Source organism: Parus major, chromosome 28 (assembly GCF_001522545.3).
Source record: "Parus major isolate Abel chromosome 28, Parus_major1.1, whole genome shotgun sequence".
NCBI classification, from domain to species: Eukaryota; Metazoa; Chordata; class Aves; order Passeriformes; family Paridae; genus Parus; species Parus major.
Window position 1 is genome coordinate 1,361,105 of NC_031797.1, and position 12,699 is coordinate 1,373,803.

Sequence of the window (12,699 nt, forward strand, 5' to 3'; positions counted from 1 at the left end):
CCAGCATGGACCACTGCCCCAGCCCCCAGCCTGCTGCCTCCAGCATGGACCACCTCCCCAGCACGGACCACTGCCCCAGTCTCAGTACACCCCACTGCCGGCATGGACTACCATGGACCACCAGTCCCAGCACAGCCCCCAGCCCCAGTACAGCCCACCCACCCCAGCATGGACCAGCTCAAACCAGTTCCCTGAGCCTCAGCGCAGCTTTGGCCTCCTGGAGAGCAGCAGCAGGACACTGGATGGGTTTGAGCAGTGGCCCTGGGGCTGAGGCCAGCCCAAGAGCTGGTTCCTCATCCCATGAGGGCCCAGGCCCCTCCTTGCCCCAGGTAGTCACCACACCTGCATTGACCAGTGGGGGAACAGGCACGCAGTGACAGCACTTTGAGCTGAGCCTGCGCCAGAGCAGGGACTTGGAGCTGGCCCTGGGGGGATCAATGAGCATCCACAGCTCCTGGGAATCACCTGGCACTGCCCCTGCCTTGGGTGTTCAGAGCAGGGGGAGCAGCAGGTGAGGCCCTTCTGGGGCCAGTGAAGGGACCAAGCCCTCTGAGGAGAAATCTCATGGAGTAGAACAGGACACCCCAGCCTGGAGAGACAGGATGATCCAGGAGAGCCTCAGCACTTGTGAAAGGAGAGATGGGAAGCTGAAGGGCAATGCCAGGAACAATCGAGTGATGCAGAGAAAGGTGCACAAACAGGAGTCAGCCTTGGCCAAAGGGAGGGACAAGGGGAAAATTGCAAAAGATGTGTTTTGTAATAGTCTTAAGTTAAAAAAAAAACTACTTTGTTTTCCAAATTGGGCACATGCTGCTGCCTCCTTCCTGCCCATTGCTCCCACAGCATCCCAGCAGAGTCCAGAGGAGGATGCCAGGAGAGGAGCACAGCAGCTGCTGACCCTGGGAAACATGAATAATCCATAAAAAGCTCCTAAAAAGCAGGAAACCCCAGGAGATAAGTTGCCTTTCCTCCAGCAGAAACCTGGCCCTGGCACAAGGTCCTTTACAGGTTCTGGGGGTGCTGAAATCCCTACCCACACCTCCCCAGCCAGTTTCCCCCCTCCCTTCAGGCCTGGGAGAGCAAGCTCATCTTTCCCCCACAAAAACAGAGTGGTTTTATTTTTATTGTATGGTTAAATCTATTTTATAGAACTTCAGCTGTAGCAGAGAAGCTTCAAGAAAGACACATGAACAAAAGTGCAGACACCCAGGGTGTTTCCCTGCCTTGTAATTCTCATCCTGTGCTTCCTCAACTCACAAACCAGCAAAATGAAATAAAATAAAATAAGAAATAAAATAAAATAAGAAATAAAATAAAATAAAATAAGAAATAAAATAAGAAATAAAATAAAATAAAATAAAATAAAATAAAATAAAATAAAATAAAATAAAATAAAATAAAATAAAATAAATTAAATAGTAAGAAAATAAAATACTTGTTTCTGCCCAGACCTGGAGGACCCCACATGGAAAACCTTCACAGAATGGAGGCTGGTCTTGGCTATGCTTTGCCTCCTCACCTAAGCTCAGTTAATTTGGATTCCCACTCAGCTCCCAGTCAACAGCACTGGGAAAGGTCTCAAGGGTCCCTCTGCACACCGAGGCAGCTCCTCTGAAAGCAGCAATCCCCAAATTCCCCCACCCTGCTCAGCAGGATTCCCTCCAACCCTGCTCAGGACCTAAACCACCCCCAGCCTCCTTGACTGACCAAGGGACCCCCAAATGTGACCTCGACACCTCAGAGCTCCTGAACCTCTGCAGAGAAGTGAGGGGTCCCCAGCCCCACTGCCCCCCATGTCCCACAGCCCCTGATGCCAGCTGAGGAGGGGGACAAGCTGGGGCAGGGGTGGGGCTGCCACTGACCTCAGTCCCTGCAGGGACAAGGGGGACAGGGGTTTGGCCCTCACCTCCCCAGGACAACCAGGCAGGGGGATGTCACTGTACAGGGGCCAGAGTCACCCCTGGCACAGCCCTTCCTGCTCTGGAACAGCTGGAACTGCTTCCTGGGACACAGGGACCTGTCCCCAGCTGCAGGGAGATGCCAGTGTGCTGGGTGACAGTGACAGGAACCTGCCCCCTGTGACAGAGACACCACACTGTGCTGTGGTGGGTGACACAGGGACCTGCCCTGGTGCCAGGGTGACCTCACGCCTTGCTGGGTGTCCCCCACACATCCAGGACCGTGAGGGTGTGAGCCAGGAATGTGGCTCCTGGATTCTCCAGGTTCACTCCCCAGAGCAGAGGTCAGATCCAGCCCTGGGGCTCCCTGGAATCTCATCCCCACCCTCCAGCCCTGTGCCCCCAGCCGGGTGAATGTGAGTTTTGGGAGAAGAGACCAAAGAAATGGAAACCAGCTGGAGATGCTGGTGTGACCAGAGCCTTCCCCCACAGACCCCTGCTCCTTGTTCTGCATCACCCCATCTGAGCACCCCAGGACGAGTTTCTGCTCCCCACGGGAGCTTTTCCACTGTCCCAGCACAGCCTCAGCGTGAGGTGCTGGGTGGGGTTTGTGAAGCTGGAGAAGAGAGCAGAGCTGGGAGAACAGGGGCTTCCCTGGAGCTACCAGAACATCCTCACATGGGGTCACATCTTCGCAGGGATGGGCTGATCAGGATGGACATGGCTCCCAGTACTCCCAGTACCCCATCCTGGTACCACCCTGCATACAACACCCCATGGTCCATGTCTCCCCTGGACAGGGGTTCTCTGTGACACTCCATAAGCCCATCCACATCCTGGGGCAATGGCCTGGCTGCTGCACCCCACCCTGCCCAGCCCACAGGGTATCAGCCACCCTGGGGGATTCTCCAGCTCCCCACGGTTCTCCTGGGACCCCAAAGGGATTCTTTGCCTTCCCAAGGGGACACTCCAGGCCCCCACAGATGCTCCTGGTACATGGAGGGGACACATCCCAGCCCCTCCTCCAGATGTTCTGGTCCCTCTATGGGATTTTCATGCCCCCAGGATGTTCTTGGTGTCCTAAGGGGATGCTCTGGCCCCTACAAGACAATGCTTTTCCCACGAAGTGGCTGCTCCCAGCTCCCCACAGGGATGCTCTGGCCCCCCAAGGGGACATTCCAGTCCCGCAGGGTGTCCCAGCCCCGGAGCGTGGTCCCGCATGTGCTGTCCAGGCGCTGTCACCGCAGGGCTGTGGCAGCCCGTGGGCCTCCCTTGGCCGTCCCAGCCTCCAGGCATCGCTCAGGCATAGGATGACAAAGGGAAGCTCACAGGGGGCAGCGGGCCCGGCCCCGCACTCCTCCGAGAGCTCCTGCGGACAGAGGAGAGACGTGAGGGGAGAGCAGGGAGCCTGGGGAGGGTCCGAGATGTCTGGGGGATTCTGGGGAGTTGGGAAATCCCGAGGAATTGAGAGATCCCGGGGATTTGGGGTAATCCCAGGAAGCTTGGGGATCCTATAGCAGCTGGGGCATCCTGGGGGATCCCGTGGAGCCAGGGGAGCTGGGGGATCAGAGGGAACTGGAGATTCACATCTCCAGGAGGTGAAAAGCAGCCCACGGGTCTCCCTGGTGCGAGCCACAGCCCTGGCAATGCTGCAGACCCCGGGGTGGTTTGGGAAGTGCCGCTGGGTGCAGGGGCTGAGTGTGGAAGTGAGGGTGAGCAGAGGGGCAGAGGGAGTGTGGGGCTGCTCAGGGGTGTGTGCCCATCTGTGTGTGTGTGTGTGTGTGTGTGAGTGCACATCTGTGTGTCTGTGCACACCTCTGTGTGTGTGAGGGCACATCTGTGTGTCTGTGCACACCTCTGTGTGTGTGAGGGCACATCTGTGTGTCTGTGCACACCTGTGTGTGTGTGTGCAGGTCTCTGCACACCTGTGTGTGTGTGTGTGTGTGAACACGTGTGCAGAGGTCTCTGTGTGCAGGGTGCGTGTGCTCACCACAGGTGTGTGTGTTCACCTGTGCTCCGAGCACGTGGATGTGCACAGGCAGGGCAGGGTGGGGCCATCCCACAGCTCCCCACCCAGGCCCAGGGTCCCAGCCCAGCTCAGGGAACCTCAGGGACCGCCACCTGCCACCCCTGTCCCCAACACCAGCCAGCAGTGCAGGGCCAGGTGTCCCCTCTGGTTCTGGGTGTCCCCTCGGGTTCTGGGAGTCCCCAGAGTGGTGGGTGTCCCCTCAGGATGTTCCCAGGGTGGTGGGTGTCCCCAGGGTGGAGGGTGTCCCTGCCCCCCGTGCCCCCTGCCCCCCTCACCGTGTCTCACCAGGGAGGTGCCGCCGGTGTCGCGGTGCAGCCGCGGGCGCGTCGGGCTCTCACAGCTCTGCTCTGCTCGGGGACACAGGCTCTGCTCCCCCAGATCTGTCCCCATTCCTGTCCCCACTGTCCCTGCTGTCTCCAAGGCCTCACTCACCGGACAGGGCAGAACCAAGCGCATCCTCCCCTCGCCCCATCCTTTCCTGTCTCCCTCCCTCCAGCTCAGCCAGCACCATGCTGTGCCCCTCTCCCTGGCATCCCTTTTCCAACACCGACCCCTCTCCCAGCCTGACCACCAACGGGATCCTTCCCCTCTGCCCTTTTATACCGTCTTTGTTCATATGACAAGCACGTGGAAAACCAAAGCAGAGCTTGGAAAAAAGCTCCTTAAGATGCTTTAATTCAGTTTCCTGGATCCCATGACTGAGCTCGGCCTCTGAACAAGGTCTCATGACTGTGGCACGCAGGCCCTGACCATCAAAAGCCTCATTTATGCCCCAAATGAGACTTAAACCCCTCTTGGCCCAATATCCCCCATGCCCAGTCTGGGCCCCTGGGCCCCCCCTGGCTGGGGGCTTCAAACCAGCCAGAGGAACACCTGTCCTGCCCCTGCTCTGCTCTAGCTGCAGGAGGGACTTTGGGGACACACTCAAGGCCTTGGCTTTGTCTGTCCCCTCCAGGGAAAGGACACTGCAGATTCCCCCTCCAGGTACCAAAACCATCCAGTCCTGTCCCCCACCCTGTCCCTTCCTTCACCCCAAACTGCAGCACCAGTGGAGGGGACAGAAGTGCCATCCCAAGGGGGACAGAAGTGCTGTCCCAGTGGCACATGGCCCAGTCTGGCCCCAGATGGGAGTTCCTGTGCCCAGGACCCCCAGCCCTCTGAGGCCCCTGCAGCTCTTGCATGGGTGAGTGCTCCTCTGTCCCTCCTCACTCCAGCTGCTGAGTGAGGATGGAGCCTCCATCCTGGGCCAGGAGCAGTGACAGATCCAGACCCAAAGCCCTGATCCCGATCCCTGAGCCCAGTCAGGGCTCCCCACCATGGAGGTAGCACCCAGCAATGTCCATCTCCATTGACTCCCACATTCCTGACCTGGGATCAGGCTGAACTTTACTGACCCTTTGCCTTTGTTTTAAACTGAGACAAAGGAAATACAACCTCGAGCCACCTCAACATCCCCCCAAACACAGCGAGCTCTGAGCCATCCTGCTGGCGAGGCAGAGCTGACCCAAAGCATCTGCAGCTCAACAGGAAACAGGCAGCAGTAAGAGGATAAAAATACCCTGGGTGCACACAGAATGTCTCTGTGCCAGGATTAGGGAGCCCTGGGACAGCGGGGCCAGAGGGAGCCGGGCTGGGCGGCTTTGGCTTCCCACACACGTGTGAGCCCAAGGCTCCCAAACCACCTGGCCACTGCAGGCAGAGGGATGGGGAAGGAGGGACTGGGGGGATGTGCAGGGAGAAGCCAGCTCCTGCACCCCAAAATCCCCCTGGATACGAATGAGGGCCCCCCCAAAGCCATCCACATCCTCTTCCAGCTCCTGTATAGCCCCAGAAACAAGGGTCATCCCTCCTCCTCTGGAACACCCTGCTCTGGTCCTGGGGGAAATGAGGGATGTGTGGGGAGCAGGGGGTCCCATGCCCCCCACCTCACACCCTCCCAGCTCCCAGCCCCAAACAATAGGAGCACTGGAGTGCTCAGAGTGTGGGGGTGCAGCGAGGCCCCCCCGCCTGCCCCTAAGGAGATTAAATCCCTCCTCACATGAGCCCGGCGGGCCCCAGGGCCCCGTGCTGGGGAGGGGACACAGGGAGGACAGGGACAGGGAGGGGAGGGGCAGAGCAGTGCTTTGCTCTTTGGGTTGGGGCCAGGGATGTCCCGGGGGCAGGAAAACACACAAACAGCTCTTCCCAGGGGTGTAAGAGCAGGGGCTGAACCAAAAATCACCAACCTGACCCTCTCCCTTTCCCTGGGGCAAATTTTCCGTGTGCTGGTGGGAGGACTCCGTGGGACAGCCCTGCAGCTGCCCCCACGGCCAGCAGTGCTGAATCACACAGCTCCAGTCAGAACTGGCCATGGAGCAGGTCAAAAATAAGGCTTGAGACCACCCCATGGACCTCAGGACCACTCTCTGTCCCTTGCTGTGCTGGCCCTGGGACAGAGCAGGCCCTGGGGATGTTCCCCTTCCCCTGTGGCACACCTGTCCCCTCCCCCAACTCCTGGAAGGCTGAGACCTTCCTGCACCTCTGCATCCGTGATCCCATGGGATCCCTAAATGACAGGGCAAGGGGTTCCTGTTGTCCCAAGTGCCAGTGGGCACACAGAGCTTTGCAGCCCGGGCCCAGGGGCCAAGGGCACCTTCCCTGCTCCCGCTGGCACCCTGGGGCTGCCCAGTCCCCAGAGGAGGGTGACAAACACTGGGGATGTGGCCAAGGGCAATCCAGGGAAGGTGCTGAACAGGGGGAAGGGCTGGACACCCTGGGGCTGGGTCAGGGGCAGGAGCCCCCAGGGGTACACAGGGAAAGGGCACACACGGGTGAAACGTTAAACCTCTGCTCTTTATTCGCTGCCTGGTTCCCTCGCCCCGTTCCCCAGGCGAGTGGCCCGGAGGTTTTCCAGGGGTGACCCAAACACCAGGAGTGCTCTGGGAAGGCTGAGCAGCGCCAGACTGGAGGAGGTGTGGGGCAGAGGGCACCTCCTCCGTGCATCCCCATAGTCCCCGTGGGGACACGGCTCTGCCCCAGCCGCGGGGTGAACTCCGGGCACCGCCAGCGCTGGTCCCGGGAAAGCTCCATGGAGAGCAGGAACTGCCACCTCCTCTGTCCCACCCACGGGGACACCAGGGAGGGGACGGGGCCCCAGCCCCTCTCCAGCTCGCCTTATTGCTATGGTCAGAGCAGCAGAGCGGCCGGGAGGGACTCGGGACTTGGCCGGTTTGGGAGAGGAGACGAGAACATGTCTGAAGCCAAGGATCCACCATCGGAGGGTGGGCTCATGTCTCTGGGAAGGGGGAAGGAGGGAGCTGCCGTCTCTGGCCAGCCAGGCCGGTGGTGCCAGCAGGGAGGAGAGCTGTGCTCATGTCCGAGAGCAAACACTGTCCATTCCAGGGCCTCCCACCCTCTCCTGAGCCTGGAGCTGAGGCTGAGCAAACCTGTTACAGCTCCAGCAGCAGGGACTAGGGAGAGCTACTGGGAGAACAGGAGGAACAAGCAGAACCCCCTGCCTGTCCCCCTGGCTAGTTGCGTTGACTGGCCAGCTCCTGGGAGATGAATTTCCGAAGGCGCTCGAGGTACTGGCTGTAGAGTTCAATGTCATTGTGCCCGGCCCCGTCCACCCACAGCGGCTCCACAGCCTTGGGGCAGCGCTCGAAGAGCGCCAGGCCGTGGGAGAAGTCGATGACTTCGTCCTCCGTACCGTGGATGATGAGGACAGGAGAGGTGATTTTGGAGATCTTCTCGATGCTGCCAAGAGGATGGATGGGGAAGAAAGGAGAGAGGGGATAAGCACAGGGAATGAGACATTTCCACTTTTCCTGCCCCCAAAACATCCCCTGGGAGAGGGACCAGGAAGCACACTTTGATCATGGCAGAGCACAGGACAGGGAGGGACACAGAGTTTCTGCCAAGGAAAAGATCTGCCCCAGTGTGACAGACAAGGAGCAGACAGCAGTGACAACATCCCTGTGGGACCTCGGCAGGGCTGATGGGAACTGCTGCAGGACAGCCCTTCCTTGTTGGGATCAGCCCTGCTGGGCTCCAAGAAAGGGAAGCATGGCTGGTCCCAGTCCCAGAGCGTGGGCTGGTGGCTCCCAGCCACAGCTTCCGGCTCAGGGACTGTCCCCTGGGCCCCACTGGTCCAGCTGCAAGGGAGAGGCAAAGGAAGAACTCATCCTCTCAGCCATCTCCTGCCATCTGAAGAGCAGGAAAATCCCTAAGGAATTACTCCAGGGGGACAGAGGGGTACCGGGGACATCCAGGGCTGGTGACACTGTCCAAGCAGCCAGTGGCACAGCCCCAAAGCTGGTGGGCAAAGTCACTGGGAAGGTGGCCAGGAGGTGATGCCACTGAGGGTACGCACGTGGCACAGCCCTCAGGAGGGGACACGGTGACCCCAAGGAGGGCTACAACTCCCAGAGGGCACCAAACACAGAGCAAGAAGATGCCGAAGGCAATGTTTAAACCTATCACACAAAATGTCATGTGTCCCCTGGCTGTGACCAGAGCTGGTCTGGGCACTGCCCCTCCAAACCCCCCATGCCCCGTGCCCCAGGCACTCACTTGGGGAAGGCATCGAACCAATAGGTCTTCTTGGTGTCGGGGAAGGCGACGCGCATGCCGGAGGTGAGCGGGGAGTGCAGCACGATGGCCGCGCACTCGTAGCGGGAGGCCAGGTCAACCGTGGGCACTGTGCCGATGCTCTGTCCATACAAAATGATGTTCTCCGGGCTGATCCCGTACCTGGCACAGGACAGGGCAGGTCAGGTCAGTGTCCAGGCTCTGCTCTGCTCTGGTCACTGCACCCACAAGGCTCTGGGGTCTGTCCTCCTGACCTTCCCCCAGCTCCTCATGGCTGGGCCCAGGGCAGTTCCCTGCACTCCCAAAGGACCAGGGAGCAGCCAGCACTGAGCTGCCAGGTGAGTTCTGGGTGGGGGGTCAAGGCTTTCCCTCACCAGGCAGGGTTATAGGGTGTTCACAGACCCTGGACTCCAGCTGTGTGGGGCAGCCCCAGCTCCAGGTCGCACTGTGAGCCAGGCCCAAGGAAGAGGAGGCAAAGCCTGGCATGGGGCTGCACCCCAAAGCTGGCAGGGGAACCAGAGCTGAGCCTGGCACAGTGAGACAGGAAGCACAGCTTGTGCCAAGGTCATGCCCTGCAGCATCTCTGCCCCTTGGATCCTCCTGCTCCTCCCTCTACAGTTCTCCCACCACCCCTTCCTGTCTCAAGTGGCCCAGGGTTTCCCTTCTGGGAGATTTCCTGTTTTCCAGGCTGCTGGAGCACTGTGTTTTCCTGGAGGCAGCAGGGCCATGCTCCCTGCCCCAGCTGCCCCGCTCACCGTGTGCGCAGCGCCTGCCACGCGGCGTCAATGTCAGAGTAGAGGTTCCGCTCCGAGGGCTTGCCCGTGCTCACGCCGTAGCCCGAGTAGTCGTAGGAGAAGATGTTGCAGTTGATGCGGGTGCCCAGCCCAATGTAGAAGCTGCTCATCTGCCCCAGGTCCACGGCGTTGCCATGGGAGAAGAGCACCGTGTACCTGGGACACGGGTACGGAACGTTAATCCTGGGCTCTGCTGCCGTGCCAGGGCTCAGGCATCAGATATCAGGATATCCCCAGACATCTGCCTCGGAGACCAACAACCAAACCACCGGACACAAAGGGCCAACACCCCTCTGGCCACCAAGGAAGGTCCTCATGACACCCCCAGGGACACCCAGACCCTTCTGCTGCCAGAGCCAGGGGCTCTCTCCCAGCAGGAACAGGCAGCTTGAAGGCAGAATGATGATTCTGTTCAAGTTTTTAAGTCTATTTTTGGTAAAAAGCTCAGGATTTGGGGCCGTTTGCCCAATGGGGATTTCAAGTTAGAATTCTGACAGCGGGTTTTTTCTCTCCTGAGCCTGGCAAGACACCAGATGCTAAGGGAGAAGTGAATTGTGGGAGTGACAAGGCACAAGAAATTTCCACCATAAGGGGAAAAACAATGTTAATCATAAAAATTAACACTAATAGCAAATTGATGGGAGCTTGGCTCCCTTCTGCCAAAGGGAAGGAGCAGGACTCACTCCCTGCTGAGCCCCTGCTGGGGACTCAGCAAGTCCAAGGGGTCTGTGGCCAGGCTGAGCCTCCAGTCCTGGCCTGGATGCCCAGGGAGCCCCAGCTGGAAGTCAGTGACAGGATGAGCTGCGGGACAGCCAGCAGCACCTGATATCCCATGATTTGGGAGGTTTGGTTCCCCCCAGCCCAGGTTCTCCCCTCCAGCCCTGCAGCCTGTGATGCTGAGGACCTGTTGTTTCTGGGAGGATATAGGAAAGGGGTCAGCTGGGGTGAGCTGGCCCTTTGCTCCACCTGAACCCCCAAACTGTGCCACTGCTCAGGGAGCAGCTGCAAGTCCCCTCTGGTCTCCTCCTGCCCAGGCACTGGCAGCAGGAGGTCATCTCCATCTCACATTCCAGGGTGCCTCTCTCCAGTTTCCCAGTTCAGACACACGGGAGTGACCAAACCCTTCCTGGCTTTCACTCCCATCACTCTTTTCCTTGAGGAATCAAATGTCCCTGTGAATCTGACTAAACCAGGCTCTCCTGGCTGGCACAGGCAGTTGTCCATCCCCATGGTCACTGCAGGGCTGGGATGGGGAGAAGCAGCTGATGCAGCCACCCCAGCTCACCCTGAGAACCAAGCTCTGTGCAAAGAACCGGAGCGTTGCATCACTGCCATGACACTGGGGGATTGTGAGACAGCCTGGGGAATCCCCACACCCCTGCAGCCTCTGGCTTTGCCTCTGCTCCTGCTTTAACCCCACTCCCAGTGTGGCCACAAGCCAGACCGGTCCTGAGAACCCAGCTGGCCCGGCCCACCGGATGCCTGCAAAGCCCCGCGGCAGGGGCAGCTCCTCCGGCGATGCTGAGCCGAGGGAGCAGAGGGGACAGGAGCCCCCAGCACGGCCCCAGCCCAGCAGAGCCCCAGCTGGCACACCCGCGGCTGACTCACCTGGCGCCGGGCACACAGCGGACGTACATGCAGCCGACGCGGTTCCCCCGGCTGCTCTTGGTGACGAACACCTCGATGTTGTCCAGCTCCCGCTGGGAGTACTGGAAATCCGCCCGGTCCTTCAAGTGCAGCTTCCAGCGGCCCGCAGCGCCTCGCAGGGAGCCCGTGCTGCCCACGGGCTCGGGCTCGGGCACCATGGCGTAGGTGGGCTCCGGGGGCAGGAAGGCGAGCTTGGCCGCGATGCGGCTGGGGCAGGGCGGGCAGCAGAAGAGGCAGCAGAGCTGGCTGATCGACAGCCCGTTCATGACGGCGGCGAGGCGGGAGGCGGCCGCGCCCGGAGCGAGGGAGGATCCGAATCGGACAGAGGCCGGAGACGCCCCGTCCTCAGCTGGCCCTGGGCACGGCTGGCGCCGGCCGTGCAGCGCGGGCCGGGGCGTGCGGCGGGGCTGCCGTGTCCATCTGTCCGTCCGGCGGCTGCGGGGGCCTGCGGGCAGGGTGGGGACTCTGAGGGCTCTGTCCCCTCTGCGACCCACAGCTGGGGACAAGCGTGCTCCCCGCAGTGTCCCTCCCCTCGAGCACCTCTGCGGCTCGCAGCCCCCAGCGAGCCCACGCAGCCCCCCCAAAATCAAACCTCCTGCCACATTCGGCAGCCCCCGCGGGCAGCCCACGCGGAGGGGGCGAGCACAAGCGCAGGATCACACACACACCACCCCCACAGCAGCCACACTGCTGCTGGGACAAAGGACACGGCTCCCCCGGGGCCACCTAGGTGCCGGCACGGCCATGCGGGAGTGCCAAGCTCCCGAAGAAAAAGGGGAGAGAAAGGGGAAAAGAGGAAAAAAAAAAAAGAGGGGAAAAAAAAAGAAAGAAAGACAGGAAAAAAAAAAAAAAAAAGAAACTATTTTCTGCAAGTTTGGGCACAGGCTTGAGCTGAGGAATGTCAAACCAGCCCACACCCCGAGGAATTCGCTCCATCTGCTTCCAGAGGGCTGGGAAAGGAGAGGAAAGGGTGGAAGAGGGATATGGCAGTGAAGCTGGGATAAGGCACTGAAATATGCCAAAATACTGGAAGTGAAGGGATGCCCCGTGCCCCGGTAGGAGCCAGGCCCCCTCGGACCGGTGACCATCCACAGCACGGCCAGGGCCAGGGTCACACCCGGCACGTGGCAACCCTGTTCCCCCCAGGTTTGGCACCCGTGTGCCTCTGGGAGCAGCCAGCAGATCCACCGTGTGCCTCTGGGATCAGCACTCCCGGGGCACATCGGGGACACGCAGGGAGGTGGCACTACCGGCCACACTTACACCGTGTGTCACACTCGGGTCGTGTGTCCTGGGACAAAGCCAGGCACCAGCTGGGGACACCCTGCCATGGGTGGGCAGCCCCACCCGCTGTGGGGGCCTGACCCACCGCACCCACACTGACCCCACAGCCACAGAGAGGGGATCCATGCCCTACCCAGCCACTGGCCTCTGTGGGGCCCCCCACCACTGACAGCCATGGGACCCCAACCCATCACACACTGACTGTGGTGGGGCTGTGGGACCCCCACCCATCACACACTGACTGTGGTGGGGCTGTGGGACCCCCACCCATCACACACCGACTGTGGTGGGGCTGTGGGACCCCCACCCCTCACACACCGACTGGGATGGGGCTGTGGGATCCCCACCCCTCACACACCGACTGGGATGGGGCTGTGGGACCCCCACCCCTTACACACCGACTGTGGTGGGGCTGTGGGACCCCCACCCCTCACACACTGACTGTGGTGGGGCTGTGGGACCCCCACCCCTCACACAC

General features: G+C 60.5%; 1 protein-coding gene across 1 annotated transcript in view; it reads right to left on the reverse strand.

Moving 5' to 3' along the window:
- Nucleotides 1-6,738: 6,738 nt before the first annotated feature.
- Nucleotides 6,739-12,699, reverse strand: part of ABHD17A (abhydrolase domain containing 17A, depalmitoylase) — a 7,030-nt gene continuing 1,069 nt past the window's right edge. Inside the window, exons 2-5 of the mRNA XM_015651433.3 lie at nt 10,899-11,382; nt 9,252-9,446; nt 8,479-8,658; nt 6,739-7,662 (exon numbers count right to left, since the gene is read on the reverse strand). Of these exons, the coding sequence (XP_015506919.1) occupies nt 7,437-7,662; nt 8,479-8,658; nt 9,252-9,446; nt 10,899-11,203 (906 nt within the window). The 5' untranslated portion in view covers nt 11,204-11,382 and the 3' untranslated portion in view covers nt 6,739-7,436. The remainder of the gene's footprint in view (nt 7,663-8,478; nt 8,659-9,251; nt 9,447-10,898; nt 11,383-12,699) is intronic.